Source organism: Corvus hawaiiensis, chromosome 16, assembly GCF_020740725.1.
Source record: "Corvus hawaiiensis isolate bCorHaw1 chromosome 16, bCorHaw1.pri.cur, whole genome shotgun sequence".
Classification (NCBI taxonomy): Eukaryota; Metazoa; Chordata; class Aves; order Passeriformes; family Corvidae; genus Corvus; species Corvus hawaiiensis.
The window spans coordinates 9,356,240-9,373,624 of record NC_063228.1 but is presented as its reverse complement, the minus strand read 5'-3'; the positions used below and the strand labels follow the sequence as shown (position 1 = coordinate 9,373,624).

General features: G+C 38.7%; 1 protein-coding gene across 1 annotated transcript in view; it reads left to right on the top strand.

Moving 5' to 3' along the window:
• CPPED1 (calcineurin like phosphoesterase domain containing 1) overlaps positions 1–17,385 on the top strand; it is a 39,783-nt gene that overhangs the window by 7,011 nt on the left and 15,387 nt on the right. The window contains exon 2 of the mRNA XM_048320912.1: positions 3,220–3,438. Within this exon, the coding sequence (XP_048176869.1) occupies positions 3,220–3,438 (219 nt within the window). The remainder of the gene's footprint in view (positions 1–3,219; positions 3,439–17,385) is intronic.

Sequence of the window (17,385 nt, the reverse complement as noted above, 5' to 3'; positions counted from 1 at the left end):
AATTAAAGCACATCCCTGATTTTAAAGAAAAAGTTAAGTTGTAAGTTTAAACAGTGTCCTTGCATTATTTTGTTCCCATATACTTTTGTTTCATGGGAAACAAAATCAGTGAATACCAATTGATAAGTAATAAGCTAATGGAATTTGGTTTAAGACCTAGGATTATTTGTTTTTAGTGTTTTTGGTTGGAGTTATCAAATAACAAGACAAAGGTAGAAAATATTTATTCAACCTTACTGTTACTTTTGTAGCTATTTGATGAGTTGTTGAATACCACAGAAACAGCTATTGACTGAATTATTTGACTAAAACCAGTTAATTAAACTAACATTTTAAGTAAATGTTATTTATGTAGCCCTGATTCCTGGCTCTCTTCTGATGTCCCTGCTTCACTTTCTTCATGTTATCTTTTTCTTTCCTAAAGGAGAATATAGCATATACCTTTGCATCATTTTCAGTTCCTTTCTTTTTTCACCTCCTATCTCCTTCCTTTTCTCCCCACTCTTCACCACCTCCACCCCTGCATCTTCTGTTTCTCCTTTCTTCTGCCATTTCTTGATTCTGTCTGTGTACTGAACTTCTCTTTTGAAATTCATCTTATCAGTCTCTCTCTCTGCCTCACATGACCATCACTCACCCACTCAAACCAGAGCATCTGTGCACAGTCTTAGAAACATTCAGGTACTTAAAATCTAGAGAGTTCCTGTATTGGCATGAATATAAGTAAGGAAAATAAAATATCCATGAAACATGTATTAGAATAACCCCTAGTCTGGCTTTCCCACCAGTTCTGCATCAGCTGTGCCTGCTCCCCGACAGTGCATTGTCTGCTTGCCAGATCTTTCTATGTTCAAGTATTATATAAAGCTCCCTGTTCCCTGGGACCTGGTTCAGCCCTGCTGCCTGTGCCAACCAGCCAGGACTGCTCCAGGTGCTCCAGCTGCCTATGGCCACCACTCACCATTCCTGGGGCTCTGAAAGGGTAACACAATCTGTCCATACTTGAAACACAGTCTTTAAAAACAACTGCTAGCTCTTTTGTTAAAGTAGTTTCTATAAAAATAAATAAATGTAAATACATTTTACTTAGGTTACTATGGTAAAAATACTAGCTTCGGATTAAACAATACAAAACAAGTATATTTTGCTCAGCGTTGATTTATCAGTACTGTCTATAAAGTTGCTGGAAAAAGGGCAGGTGTTAGAAGTCCTGCCATATTGTTCAAAGATTTGATCTTTTTTCCCCATTTAATGAATAAATTGTGCCACTCCTCCAAACCAAGTTCCTGTTTCAGAATTTCCCTTTTTACAGTTTTGTTTTGTAGAGGTCATAAAGGGTTTCTGATGCAAGCTTCCTTGACTGATATTGTTCCTATAGCTTTCCACTTATAAAAACTGTAAGTTGCACAAACAGTGCCTTTGCTGCATCATGCAAGCTGCTTTTATGGCAGTTGTATTTTTTCATGGAAGTCATAAAAGAAAAACGTAAATTACTTTGTGGCATTCAACTAGTTCCATAAGGTTTCTACTGCAAACTCATGGATAGATGGATCATTTCACTTCCCTGAACAGTTGTGTAACTGGAAGAGTAAATTTTTTTTCAGAATTAAAAGCCGATGAGTGGCTAGAAGTTTCTGCCTATAAAATACGTGATTATTATTTAGAATAAGTCAGTGCTGGTATATAAATAATTTTGTTTAGAAATGAAATGTTAGTTTAACTAAAGTGCAGAAGCTTTCATTTGGCAAAATGATCTGATGCCATAGCAACAGATGACAATTACAAGCAGCTTTTGGGAGTTGCCTACGTTCCTTATCCCTCACTCCAGTCTATCCATATCTATGGTGCAAGAGATGAATTCTGAGCTCTGTTTTCTAACCTTCCTTGAAAGAAACACACTCCCCTTTTTGCCAAGTGTGAAGCTCCAGTTCTGGAGCTTGTGGAAGGAAGTCAAAAGTACATCCATGTGATGGACATGCTACTTCTCTACTGTTACTGGAAGACCAGTTTTGCCTCAAAATGAATTTCAGATTAGACTGACATGATATGAGAGTATATTTGTGGATTATATTTTAATTTTAAATAATTTGCTGTATCTTTTCTTTTTCGAGTCAACTATAGATGGATGTAGTCAGTGAGTTTTTAACAGCTTAAATTCTGTTTAAAATACCTCCAATGACAGTAACAGTATTAAGCCAAATACAGCTGTCAAAACTGAAATATTCAGGTTGCAAATGAATGCATATAGACAGCTGGAGCAACCACAGCATACTCATGTTTGTACTTCAATTCCAGCTTGGGACATAAGTCTAGGAAACGGGCTACCCATTTCTGTTTTAAATTTGTAGCCAGCTGTTATTTTATTTGCCCAGTGTTGAGATTTCTTCTTCCAAATGTATATATGTATATACATACATACATTTCTTCCAAATGTATATATGTAGTCTTACATATATCACCCTTTGTTTGTTGTACTTGGTAATACAATATTGGAGAAAGAAGTATATGTAAAATGGTAGCAGCACAGTTTCTGTCACACTCTCTGCCTACACTCACTCTACCAATGGAAATTTGTTTCTGAGTTCTCACCTTTCTGCCATAGGTCTTGGGAGCAATTGTGGCAGCAATAAATTTGGATTTTCATTGTTGCTGCTAATTCTGGTGTTGCTGGGTTTAGTGTTTGCTGACCTTGGTCCTGTTGAGTGGCTTCAGTTCTAACTGAATGTGCTACATCCAACTTTTCTCTAAAACGATAACACCAAAAAGCATATAACTCCTTAATATGAAAAGAAAAAGTCTACTGGAACCATAAAATGTGAAACTTGTGTATGTTTTAACTTGTTAATTAAAGAAGCAATAATTGGAGTCTTAAAAGAATCAACTGAAATCTAATGTTACACACTTGTGCTGTGTTGTAGTCTTGTAATTTCCAGCACTATTTGCTGAGTTCTTCACATACTTTTCCTCTAATCAGTCTGTAATTACTATGTCGCATAATTAGATTAATATACTTTCATTTATTACAACTACACATTAGAGGAAAATTTTGTACTTATGCCTTTATATTTGTCCTGTATGAATGAGTACAGAATTCTGTACTTACGTTAAAGCAGCATCAACCTACTGAGGTGAAGAACAATCAATTTAATGATGCGTGGAAGCTTTCATTCTCTTTTAAGTGTCTCTACTGGGTTTTTTTTTCCTCTTTTGTCTTCTTAGATGCTGAGTACCAATGGAAGGGGCCCTTCTACTTCATCCAGGGAGCAGATCCTCAGTTTGGACTGATGAAAGCTTGGACACATGGAGACACTAATAATGGAGATGATGAATGGGGAGAGGAGATTAAATTAGCAGAGCAAGCAGTGCAAGCTGTTAACAAACTAAACCCTAAACCCAAGTTCTTTGTGCTGTGTGGAGACCTTGTCCATGGAATGCCAGGTAAAGCAATTAAAATTGCCAAATTGAGGTAGTAACTCCTTTTTTTTTTATATTTCAGATTGGCAGTCAGGCTAATTTACTTGACTTTACTTCAGAATAGTCTTTCATAAGTATCATTAGTATTAGTTCCTGTTTTGGGGGAAAAAAAGTGTGATTTGTAGATGATTCTTGAGATATCATTCTGACTTCTTCATCTGACTTCCTGTAGCATTCATCTTAAGGCTGTACTCTCATTAGTTAATTGCTTTCTTTTCAGTAGGAAATTTTCTTTGAAATAAAAGTCTTTCTCCTAAACAAATTGCTTTGAGATGACAAAGAAGGGCTCTAGCCATTGGGGAAAAATAAAGCCAAGAAGATAGCAAAAAATAGATACGGCTTTTTGAGTACCTAAAGTGAGTAAAGCTCAGAAAATTCTCTAGCTTTCTAGTGCTTAATAAATTCAAATATTTAAGTTTTTAAAATGCTAAAGGTAAGCAAGTTCAAGCTTTAGCAATTCTGTCCTGTGGCTGTGGGACTCTCAGCTCAGTGTGTTTCTGTGTACACTGAGAGGAAGAACAACAAACCATCCAGAAAGGTGAGTTACAAGAAAGATAAGTACTTCTCTTGGAAGTGAAGTAAGTGGTGTTACCTGCGTACAAGTGGTCTGGAAAGCGGATCTAAGCACAGTGTCTCACATTTGTTAGCCCTGATAAGCTGCAGAGCTGCAGACAGCCCTGACTGTTCACTGCCAGCACCACAATCCATCCAGGGAGCCTGAAAACATCCTGTGTCTTGTGCTCCACTCTGCTTCACACGCCACCTGCACCTGAGGAGCTGCTTCCCAGCCCTTGCTCACACAGCAGGGGTTTGAGGACATTGGAGACCTTTCCCTAATTCCTTCAGTGTCCCACAATGTTAAGACTTTAGCTGTCAAATTGATTGACAGTATTTATAGGCTTTCTTTTGATCAGAACACAGTTTTACTGAAAGAGTGGGAAAGTGTAAAAACCAACAGATTTAAGCTTGTTTGAATCTACTGTGTAACACCTCAGTAGCTTGATCATAAAGTATGCCATGATGCAGTTTTATTGGCTTCTGCGCTTCCATTATTTGGGAATCATCTGTCCTTCCTATAGCAGAGTTTTAATAAATATTTTGATTAGGACTTTTAATTTGTGTAGGCATTCCAAATATTTTGGTTTCAGTATCCCTTGTAAGAGGAAGAAAATTCAAGACAATTAATGGGTGTTATACATCCTATTGAAAAGGATCTTTCACTCAAAAAATTTAAGTAATCCAGGAAGCTGAGTTAGTTTTATTTTACCTAGATATTTCTCAAATACACATAAAACAGGTCGAAGTTCTGAGTAGTTTTGTATCTTTTGACTTGAAACAACATTATTCTAAGGGTTCTCTGTTGGCAGAGCTAAAGTGTGAACTAAAGAGCCAGCAAATCTTCTGACTTGCACTGGGCACTCAATGGCTGGATGCAGTAAATAAGTCTTGTGTGGCCCTTTTTGTATTTGGTTAGGTTTTTTTTTCTAGCAGTGGTTCTCTGTAGTCATTATTGTCCCTTTTGCCAGTGTATGTCTCAGACTTGGTAATGTTTTAAATACAAACCTGTCAGGGCTTTGCAAAACATTAGCATTATTCATTTTGCTAACACACTTGTGAAAGAAACGGAGTGGATTGTACTGGTGAGATCACCTACATTGTGTGATAGATGTGCTGTGCCTTGTATAAATATTTGAAGCTGCCTTGTGCAATTTGCAAGAAATTGAAAGAAAGAGCAGTTCATTACTCAGTAAACTTAAGGGTCTTTTCCAGGCTAAATGATTCTATGATTACCTCACTTGAGCCACCATATTTTAACTTCTCTAATAATTTCTTGTTGATTGAAATTATGTTAATAGTTTTCAAGCCTGTGTTATCATGTAGTTATATAAAGTGGTTCAGGAAATGCACTATTAAAAGGAATTGTAGAATATTCAGCTGGAACAATTACTTACTTCATTATTGCCTTTGTGTTTATACAAATGGCTTGCTCTGCCATGTGTTGATAAACATACAAGTACAATTTAACCATTAAGTTGTACATAAAAGTACAATTTTACAGCCCTTTTTCTTTCTGTCTAAATGGATGACAGAGCAAACAGTGAATTGCTCTGTGGTGCAGATACCTGTGGCTTAACAGTCTTGGATTAGTTGCCTAGAAGGACAGCTTTTTAATCAATGCCTGTCAGTAAAAAGGGAGTGGGCAACACAGATCTTCCTCTCTTCTCTTAAAACATTTTATCATGGACAGTAAAGTTTTTGATGGGCTGTTTTAAAGCACATACTGTAGTCATTTAGCTTAACCAGTGTTGAAGCCTTTTGCAGAGGAACTCCAAGAAATCTTAGAATTCCAGCAGCTAGAAGTGATGAACAGAATCCTGATCAGCTGGGAAGCAATCAAGCACAGCACTTGGAATCCATTACAGATGTCATTAGAGCAACGAAGTAATCATACCTTGGTATTTAGCTGCTGATTAAAAGTAGTTTGTACTCTGAATATTATTTCCAGAAGTTTTTCTTGATTACATAATCAAGAATAGGATATCTATTCTTGGTAACACTAATATTGTGGTACAATCACATCAGGAATTTCAAGCAATACCTTATAGTGCAGCTATGTCACTGAATACAATTTCTATGAAATAGATGCTTACGCTTGGCTACACCATGACAGTGAAGGACTTCCTTCTGAAGGCATTTAGTATAATATAATTTGTGCATCAAGTATAATATAATTTGGTATGACAAAAATGGTAATCTGTAAAATATTGTTGATCAGATAATGTGTTTATTTCACTTCATTTTTCTAAAACTCTGGAAATCTATTTCTAAAAGTGTTATTTTTCTCATATCAAGTTGGAACCTTCTGCTTTGTTTTATGAAAGCTTCCCATATTGTTCCATTACTAATACACTCTGAGCCCAACAGTCCTGTTCCAGTCCAACAGCCAGTTAGTTCCTCACCCATCTTGTTCTCCACTCATCCGGACTGCAACATCTCAGCTCCACAGCCCTTTGATGATTATAGAGCAGTGCCTCACAGTGACATCAGTCAGCGCTCTCAGTACTCTTGGATTTATCAGTCCCACAGGATGGCTTGGCTTGAAACTTTCCAGGAGATACTCGCTCTGTCACCAGCGTTTCCTCTGCTCCTTTAGCTCTGGGAGAACATTTCAGTGCTGGCAGGCAAAGGAAGCTCTGAGTACCTGTGGCTTGTCACTGCCTCACGCAGCAGTGGGCTGTATTTTCTTTATTATTTTATTGCTAAAGTAGCAGTAGAAGCTTTTGCTGCCCTTTGCTAGTTTCAGCCCTCAGAGTGCTTTTCCTGACAGCAGCCCTGCGTACCCAGGTACTTTTTCAGTACTCTTCCTTTCAAGTATGTCTTTGGTTTCAACTCCCTTTAATGTCCTTTTTTCATTGGTTCTCAGGCATGAGTTCTTCATTTAGCCACATCATTCTTGTTATAGTCTACATTTTTCTCTCTCCCCCTGCCTTCCCTGAGTATCCAGAAGGACCATTCTTGAGTTAGGAGGAGCTTGTCTTTGAAGACTTGTCAACTCTCTCGAACTCTTCACCTTTCAGAACAGCCTCACACAGGATCGTGTGGCTGATCCCTGAATAAGCCAGTCTGCTGTCCTGAGGCCCCAGATGTGCTCTCTGCCTTTCCTACTCCCCTTGGGATCTTGAACTCCACCTTGGAGACTGCTACAGCCAAGGCTGCCAGGATTAACATGTCCCCCAGCACTCCTGTGTTTGTGAGTAGTAGGACCAGGAGAGCAGGCCCTGGTTGGCCTGTCTGTGTCAAGGGATTGTCGCAGACTGCCTCCTGGGTTCCAGATCTCCTGGATTGCTGTCAGCAGGTGTCAGGGAGGTTAGTATTCCATAAGAGCTAGGGCAAGTTGCTCATAGGAGAATTAATCCATTCTTTTGCCCTTTTTGGGTGGTCTGTAGCAAAATCCCACCTTTAGTGGCTGAGCTCTTCCCTGATCCTAACTCAGGTTCAATGAGGCTGGTATCTGTTCCACAGAATAGTGCCCTCCAAACATGGGGCAAACTCCCTCACCTTCTTTCTTGTCTGCCCTTCCTGTTCCAGTTTAACATGAACATTGTGCTTCCTTCTCCATCCCATACCTGGAGTGCAGATTGGTGTCCACGAAACAGTGTCAGCATTTCAACACCTTTTGTTACAGCAGCAGAGAATTCAACTGTTGGCAGCCAAGGTCACCCTGCTGAAGCCACTAAGAAACACAGACTGTGAAGCTGAGAATCCAGCAGTTATTTTTAAGTGGCTGAATTCCTTCAGGGGAAATTGTTTAACTGCATTTTTTTTAATGACACTACTGCTGTCAGTAACTTGATAGTTCTAGCCAGGAAAGTTATTTATGTGATGTATTTAGACCAGGTGTTTAAGTATTTTTCATTCATTGTTCTGGCTACATGGTAGAAGAGCAAGTAAGGCAGCAAGTCTCTTGCAAACTTACCTAGCCCTGACTGTAATAAAATGTAACTGTTTAGAGACTAAATGAAACGAGACTTGTCTTATAATGTGTACAATCACAAAAAACCTGCTAAAACTTGATTAAACTTGATCTGTTAGCAGTGTGCTAATGGATCAGTGAGCAAGTAATGTTTATGCTTGCAGTTTTAAATTCATTTGTGTGTATATGTAAATTACAAGAAATCAAAATCACTGGAATTGACTATTATGGTACTTGAAATACACTGTGAACACTTGCACTAATTCCTTTAGTTAATGTGAAGGTATAATAATCTCTAATATACACATTCCCTACCCAGGTCATGCAGTGCTCTCTAATCTCACATCAGCCTTTCCTGTCAATTCAACCCAAGTAGTGACATATTTCTATTTTTTTTTCTACCTTTGTTTTATATTGTTAAATTTTTTTATCAAGGGGTTTCAAATCATTACTTATAACATGTTTCAGCATTTTTGCTTTTATAAATGTATCTTTTCTAAATGGAACAAGCTAAAACATCTGATTGTTTCAATCAGCTTTACAGAGCTGCAGTCATATTTAATAATGTTTTCTTACTGTTTCTTGATGTGCTTGCTGTCTGTGTCTCTCACGCTCTTTGTTGGGCCATACTTGGATTGTAAAATCTTCCAGGATTGTGTCTGTTACATATTTTTATGTTTTTGCTGTGCCATCTAATGTGTGTTTCAGGCTGTGAGCCCAGGCATGTGTTGTTACTGTGAATAGTTTAAACAGGAGGTGACAGAAAAGGCCCTGACAATAGAACAGCTGAAAACAGAGGTGCCCAAGCTATACACAGCTCATTGCTGGTGTGTTCGTGGTCATTGAAGCACTGCAGCCTTGAGAGCTGCCAGAAGATTACTTTGTGTAATGGGGGGAAAAAGCAGCCAGGCGGCCATGCAAGGCCCCAGAGCTGCAGCAGCTTGGGGTGCTGAAAGGTACAGACTTACCTTTGATGTCTGGCATCCTGTAAAAAGCAGAGTCATGAATTTGGGAAAGAATTGTCACTGACAGAATCACTGTGAGACTGCAGGAGATGCAAGTGCTCTCCCTGCCCTGGTGTCCTTCTTCTTTCTCTCTGCCTGCTTTCTCTGCTTCAAGCACTGAGGGCCCCTGCCTACAGCTGGGATTTGTGGCTGTCCTGCTGCTTCCAGGGGCCCCAGCTCTTCTGGGACATTCTCTGGTGCCAGCCAGCTCCCCCTGCCTGCATGCTGTGCTCTGTGTATCTCTGTGTGTATCTCTGTGTGTGTGTGCATCACTGCTTTGCGTTTTCCCCTGCGAATTCGCACGTTCCACTAACGCTCCTAACTCCTCCATAAAGCTCAGTTCAGCTAATTACAATTTTGGGCAACAGTATGTTCTTTATGTGAAAAGCAAAACTGCTGGCTGCATGTCTCCTCAAAATTATATATCCTATCCTGTCTCCCATGCAGTGTTTCTTCATATAATAAAACAGGCAACGATGTGCATCAAGCTTTTTAAAAGTAGGTGCCAAATGTTGGGATTCTGAGTTCACATTTAGACAGCAATTAAGTGACAGGTTTTCAAATCAGTACTTCTCCATTTGACTCCTGCTTGACAATTTGGTGATCAGAATACAAGATGAGATGGGCATACTGGCTCTTATACAATTAGTCCCTCTTATGCCCTGTGACACGTCCGCAGAGGGGAGTGAAGTTATTTATGTTCAGAATAGACAAGCTGCAGAGCTGAGCAACATCAGAGCTGATGATTCCGGTGACCAGACAGAAGTATGGCTTCATTTCTGTTTATAATCACTGTAGCATTTGAAGCCATCCTCTCTCCTGGGAGAATCACTAACTGACTTATTGTGAACTTCTTACCCATGCCCAAATTTGATGTGCAACTGCCATGGTCCAAAATACTTGTCCCTTGTTTCTGTTAAGTATGAAGTGCCTTAACGTGACTCCCTCCAAAAGTGTAGTTTTTATAGACACTAAATCTTAAGGCATAGGCTTCAGTGTATATTGCAAACATCTTACAGGGTAACTCTGAAAAAAAGTCTTTAATTTGCTTAATTTTCTGAATTGAGGAAAGCACACACCATAGCAAATGTTCCTAGTCAAAGCATTATTGTTTAAAATCTGTTTGTGAATGTTCTGAATTCTCTTACTTAAAAAACCATCTTGGGCTGGTCAAGAAAGGTCAGTGTATACTTGGTTTGTGTAAGAGCTGAAGTTGGTACCTCCCAAGAAGTCCTACCTTATGGTAGTCTTATGGTCCGGGATCCACTAAAAATGAACATTGAGGAAATGTCCAGTTTTATTGCGCTTGATAAAGTCCACAGTCATTTGCCCATCTGTGTTCTTCCTTGTTAGGAAATATTTCCCAGCCCTTTGCTGTACAGAGTTGTCATTTTCAGCCACTTTGCAGCCAGCTGAGCACTGTCCTTGGCAAGGCGGGTGCTGCACTCGTGCTTTATTGCGTCACACGGGACTGGCGTGGTCACACTGCAGGGACCGAGGTGTTGGGAGCTGGAGATCTGCTGCTGGTGGATTTTGCACACAGGATGGGATACAAATGTACTGTTGAAATCTGCATGCAAATGCACAAGCTGCCATTTATACATTTGTGAACTGAATAAATTACAGAGAAATGTCAGGTCCAATTCAAGTTCTTAATGCTATATACAGTGATCTTGTAAGCCATTCCATAAAGGAAAAAAATCTGTGAACTGCTTTTAATATTGCTTTTAAACTACCATTAAATAACCAATTTTGCTAAAACAAAGGATCATTAATTTAAAAAAAAAAATGGCCAGATAAAATTAGGCTGCTCTCCTAGTCGTTAAGTGAGGCAAGTACATAAGGAGATATTTTTTAAAGTTTTAATTTTAACTAAAAATGTATTAATTCTCAAAAAATTCCCTTTCATATCTAGAAGGCAAGAGCATGAATGCTGCTGTTTGGTTTGTCTGTATAACAGGCATATGAGCAGGTTAAAAAATAGTGTCTCAAAATATGGTTCCAGCTTTAAAAATGGCTGTAAGCATTTCACCTTTACTATATTTGCTTTTTTTGCCATTTGAACTGGCTGCTTGTTTGACTAACAAAAGGTATTTTTTTAACTCCCAGCAGCGTGGCACAGCTGGGGAGGAGGCAGCTGTATTCCAGTGTCGCTTGCAGTTTCAGCAAAATTGTCAGCTAAATCCAAATTCCTGAATCTTTGTCAGTGGAGATTTGTAATAGAGCATGAAGTAGAAAAGACACAGATCGACTTTTTAGGTGCAAGGCAGAAGCAGAGGCTTTAAAATGTTTATACTGAATCAAAGTATAGGTGAAAGTTCTATTTATTTGAATGCAAGATAACATGTCTATTAATATGTCACTCCCTGATCAATAGGGCAGTGCTTAGGTGTGACCTAATTTCCTGACAATAAACTAGCTTAATCTAAATAAACTCACTGCATCCATTTCTTCCGCGATTGTAAGCTAACTCTGATATGCCTGGTAGGATGGAATCCAAACCAAAATGACTCTTGGCTATTTTCTTCTCCAAACTCTTACACCAATGTTAATTAATAATGTCTAAGAATTTGAGTAAGTAGCACATTATATGTTAAACATCTAATAATAACTGTTTAAAGAAATGTCACTGTGGTTGCATAAATAAACATTTTGTAGTAATTATCTGATTCTAGTAAAACCTAATGGAGCATTCAAAGCCTCAAACAGCTTACTGTGAAATTAAATTTGCTCTAATCGGCCCAGAGTAGGGAAGCATCAGAGATCTCCATGCACGCCCGACAGGGTCATATTGCAGAGAAACCACTGGGCTGGCAGAAGCAAAAGTTTCGTCTTCAGCAAGTATATATTTATTTGTATTTTAGATGACATCTATACTTAAACTTAGAAATCTGATTGGCAGATCGATATCTCTAGATACTAAAATCTTGGAGACGTAATGAGTTACACAATTTTCTCAGATCTTATATTTTATGATACAAGTACTAGAATCAGTACTAAAAATCTAGTACAAGTACTAGATCTTTGTATTAAGTTTTTTTAATCAAGTTTGGTTTTGTACTGTAGCACTGAGAGGTTTTTTCCTGTTTGTGATGACTTCGTCAGAAGCACAGACCCAAAGGCAGTGATGGCCTGTACTTGCTGTGACAGCTCTGTGTTGCTGGGAGATGCGTAAGGATAAGAGCAGAGTTGAGCTTAAGTGAAGGATAATACTTGTGGAAGGTATCTTTTCAGCTTTATACCGCTGCAACAAGTACTTATTTTCACAGCAGAACATGGAGCAGTAAATGCCATGAATTAGGTTGTTAAGTGGGCACCTGTGTAGCTGGCATTCAGAAAAATGTCAGCATTTGCAGTCATTATATTTAATGTTGTGCACTGAAACCAGGAGCAGTTGATCCCCTAATAGGCTTCCTTGTTCAGTTTGGGGTTTTGTCATTGCTTTAATGTAATAATTTTTCATTATTAGCTTAAACTAGAGTTAAAATTTCTTCTTGTTTTAATGCCCAAAGTTATATTATAGATTTAATTTGTGGTTTCGTGCAGGGAAATTTTCGTGTGATCACTTTTTGAGTCTCAGTGTAGATTATTACTTGTTTCAAATTTACTGAAAAAGTCACTTACAGCTGTAGACAAATGAGTATTCCAGATTCTGCTTTTCACTGGAACTAATGAAATGAGGTTCTTTGTAAGTTAGACTGAGTAGTCAGTCAGTTTGTTCAGCAATGAATATAGTCATATTTACATTATTTTTAATGGCATAATTTTTTGTTCATCATAAAGTTGTCTTTAGGCTATTTGAAGATTAGAAATATATATGTCTAAAGAAGAGAGAGGAGTCATTTTAGCTATTACAGCACAGACTAAAACAAAAAACCTATTTCAGAACATGACCATAATGGATTTATTAAAATGAATCCGCTTATTCTTGCATGTAATAATTTGGAATGATGCAGTGTGTTGCATTAGTTCATTCCAGCAGACACCAGAGGGGAAGCTTTTAAGTTTAAAACAAGAAATGGTGAAGAGTACCAGTAAGACTGAACTCGGTGGCCAGAGAGGTCTTTCCTTTCTATGCAGTGCCCTGTCTATTATCACATGTTTTAGCATCCTAGGACAAAAAGAATGTGGAGACCGTAGTGTGTCATTCTACTCATGGTCCATAAGAGAATCACTGCTATTATGGGATGATCAATTGTAAACAGATGAGTAGAGGGAAGAGTTTGACCCTGGCAGTCAAGAGGGGTCACCCATATTGATGGGGAAGGGCAGGAAAGAAGAGGGGTGGCACAGTGAGGAGCAGTGTCAGAGCTCTGGGGTAGGGAAGCTCCATCTGCATCCGTGCTCTGACGGGATGCTGTGGATTGGTATTTTGAGATGTGTCAAGATTAGAGCTCAGATTTATGTTTATGTTAGTGCATAGCAATCAGATGCAACTGCAGAAGGAGCCTGGAAGGTACAATGTGGTGTTGATGATACCACTGGGTTTGGACCTGTGGTGTCTTCCAAGTGACCAGGGCACCAGTGGGGCTGCCCCTGGGGAGGGGTCAGCAGACAGGGACAATGTAGGATCTTGCTTGTAGCCCTGTTAATCTGGAGCCAACAGCCAGGTATCCAAGACAAGAGCAGAGGTGAAAGGCAGTCCTGGTTTGACAGGAGGAGGAGGCTGCTTTCCCACAGAGATGGGGGTAGAAATTACATTTCCTCCAGTGCAGCTAAAAAAAAAGCATGTTTGAGTATAGCCTTGGACCCCCCTCTTCCCTAGAAATTTAGGGAATAGTGCTAGAGGAGGTCCACGAAATGGCATGCAGGAGGAATAGGGCAACTGCAGACGGTCATGAAAACATACAAAACAGAACAAATGTCTCAAGAACAGGAAGTACTCAAAATAATTCGACTCTTTAATTTAAGCAGTTGTGATGCTCTGTAAGGCCCAGGAAAATACATAAATCTGTCTGTTGTTGGTTTTAAACAGTCATGTGATTGCTTTCAACAACAATTAGTTGTCTTTTGATGTCAGAGTACTTCTCCTGATACCATAAATTACAGAAGGAATGGGCCCAGTGTTTTTCTAAATCTTGTTTTCATCAGTGGTGTTTTGACATTTTCTATTTTGCTTTTATCAAATGTAGGTACTATTTCTATTTGATATTTTGTATAGTATTTTTGTCTGCAATCTAGCTCTTACTTGTTCTTTGATAGTCAGTCTCTTGGGTTAAATGTTAAACAGATTGCAGTTGTCATATCAGGGCCTTTCAAGAGTGTTGGTGGCATAAAACTTAATTTTTCTTTTTTTCTTCTTCAAACTGAAAATTTGTGCTTTCTGTTAAAAAGCAATGTGTTTGTAGCTCCTCTAAGTTTGGGACACTTAAGATACATTAAAATACTGAGAACAAGTAATGAGAAATCCAGGAAATGATTGTGCCACATTTTTGCATATTGCTAAATTGGCTGAAGATGTCTGGGCTAAAGGATTCTCCTGCCTTGGGGGGAGTACTTAGACTTCTAACACCAACCCAGGAATGCCTGGGGGTACCACCTCATAATGCCATCATAACCTCCCCCTTTCCCCCTCCTGATTCATATCAGTAGAAGAACCAGTGCTGTTGTTATTTATTGATAATTTTTCATGTGGAATACTTCTGGAGGGAAAGTTACAGTGTTGGTGGAGGTTACTGTATGGGAAGGATTGTGTTATACAAAAATTGCCATCAGCATTGCGGAGATACAGTGTGGGGGAAACCATGCTTTTAGTTGTTTTTCATAGCTGGTGCTTTACAAAGACTAAACCCAGCCTGTTCTTAGAGAGGTGCACCCTTCTGTGGAATACCAAAGGAAACTGTAACTGAGGATTAGTAGCTAAAGGATTATTTCTTTGGCAGAATAATCTGTGAATTCTGCTGACTGAAGCCAGCTTCAGCAAAAATGCTGTAAAAATACTGTCTTGAAATCTTCTCTTTCAGTGTGTGAAGAAGGCTGGTTGTCTTGGTTCCTTTAAGCAGTGCAGGACAACGCCGGAGGTGTTGAGGCAAGCAGTGATACACAACAGAAAGCTGCCATGCAACAGGCACGGTGGCATTGCACCTTCATGCTCCTGTTCACATCGCTCAGCTTTCAGAAATGATAGACTGGGAAGCTGTGGAAAACTGCACACAACTGCACCAGCAACAGTTCTCACTTTCATGTTTTTCATAAAAGCCATGCTGCCCTTTATGGGCTATTAATTTGTGAAGTCGTTTATCTCAGGGCAAGACTTTATTTACACAACCTAACATAAAGGCAGAAAATTGTGGCCCGGGATTTAAAAATGTCACTGCACATGATGCCAGGATAAACATCACAGAAATTCATTTCAGTTGCACCTACCCTGGCACTTCACAAATAGTTTTTTTGCACTGCCTTTTGGCGCTATATTATTTCCCTATTCACCTACAACAAAGCTCCCTCTAAGCCAAAGAAATACATGTCATCAAATAGAAATGTTCTTCATAATAATTGGAATAATTAAATATTACAGCTCTCTGCCTGAGAGAGATTAAAAGGATATTTTTTCTGCTGTGTCAGTGACCACTAATTTTCAAGTGGCTTCCTTCTTTACCACTGTCTTTATCTTCTTTACCTGTTACTTACCTCAGATGTAAAGTCAGGGGAAGGTGCCTCTGGAGGGCTCCTTGTGGCACATATTGTGTGCAGCTCAGGGTCAGTGGTACATCTGAGCCCTTCCTCTCCAGCACTACACCAAGGGGTCCTGAGACATTCCTCCACCTTTTCCCACGTTTATCTCTGTGGGATTCTCTTCTTTTGAAGTTGTTTTGACTGTCTACCAAGAAAAGGTCAAGCTAAGGTGCAGTTGTTCTAAACCGGTCTTTCCTTAGTATGATTTCCTAGGCTCTCGGGCAGAGACTTTGTTTTCCATTTTGAGCAATCTGTTTTCTGCAATAAACACTGAATATGTTTCTCTGTTGCTATAGAAATAATATTTCATTAAATGAGGGAATCAGTGCCCTGCTGTCGACAAATCCAATCTAAGTGTTAGTCTCTAGAGCTTGAATTTCACAGCTGGGAAGAGGTATACATAATTCTGCAAATTATTTCTGTAACTTTTGCATAAATGTCTTTATACTCTGCAACTGTTAGCTAAATTTCCCAAAGTGATAGCATGGAGTTTAACATGATGTAATGTGTTTACATAGATCTGAATAGAGCCTTCCCCTTTGCATTTCCCCACCCTCCCATACACTTTCATATTTAGAGCTTGAAATTTCCAACTCTTTCCATAGGAAAATGGGGAATGGCAGGAAGAGCAGTGCTCTCAGCCAGGTTCCTTACCCCATGGACAGCAGTGTGCCAAGTTCATTTGAACTTTTGGGTTTATTTTTTAAAATTCAGCTTCTCCGAGTAATATAGATGTTATTTGCCCTGTTTTTTTCTGGGTTTAACAAGAACAGCCTAAATTGACCATTAATATACCCCAAAAAGTGATCTGCTCTCCACTACTTTTTAAACTCCCCTGGGTAACATATGTCCAGTATTTGTCAAGTTGCTCAAAGATTTTCCTACAATAACTTTCTACCCTCTGCAGCAGTTAAACCCAAGAGAGTTGTGGGGTTTGACTTTATGCGCCTCATATCAATATTTTTACGTTTAGTTGTAATTTAGACCTAATACAGGTTTTTTTCTCAGTATTTTTCTAAAGCTGTAGAATTCTAGTAACAGCAATAAGGTGGTGCTAAAGCCTGTAACTGTAGGGTATGTAAAACAAAATACTTGTTAGGGTGAGTGTTTGTCAACATATTCATCGTAAGTATTTTGAAGAAATGGTAAAAACCCCTTTTATCTCATAGTTGCAATACAGGAACCCCTTTATGCATTTCTGTGTATAAGGTATGGGTGTAGTTAGGAAAGTAGAACACAGTTTAAAAGGACATGATTGATTGGCATCAACCTGTGTGCAAGTGTATGTTAGAAACGTGAATTCAGAGTTTTTGTAAATATCCTGTTACAGCTTCTTGCTTAAAAAATGGAGTTGTTATTTGTGAAATGGGCCCATGCTAGATCTGTGTTATGTATTGCAGGACAAAAACAATTTACACATGTTCATTTAGTTTATTAATAATAATCGTATCAATGGCCTCTAGTTAAAGATTAGTCTTCAGAAAACCTAGGAAGACCTCTGTCATCATTAGAAGAAAAGTACTTCCCTTTTAAAATTTCCTTTCTAATTTTTTTCAGTGATTGTAAATAAGTCTGTCCATAAGATAAATCTTCCTAGGCAGGGACAAATTCCTGACTTCTGAAGAGTACCTCTATGGATATGCATATTAATATAAAGGCAGAGATGCAGAAAATTAGCAAAGTACACAATTACCTTTTTTTTAAATTATTGGCATGCTTATTATTAAAAGAGACTTATCATATAAATAAGTCACCACA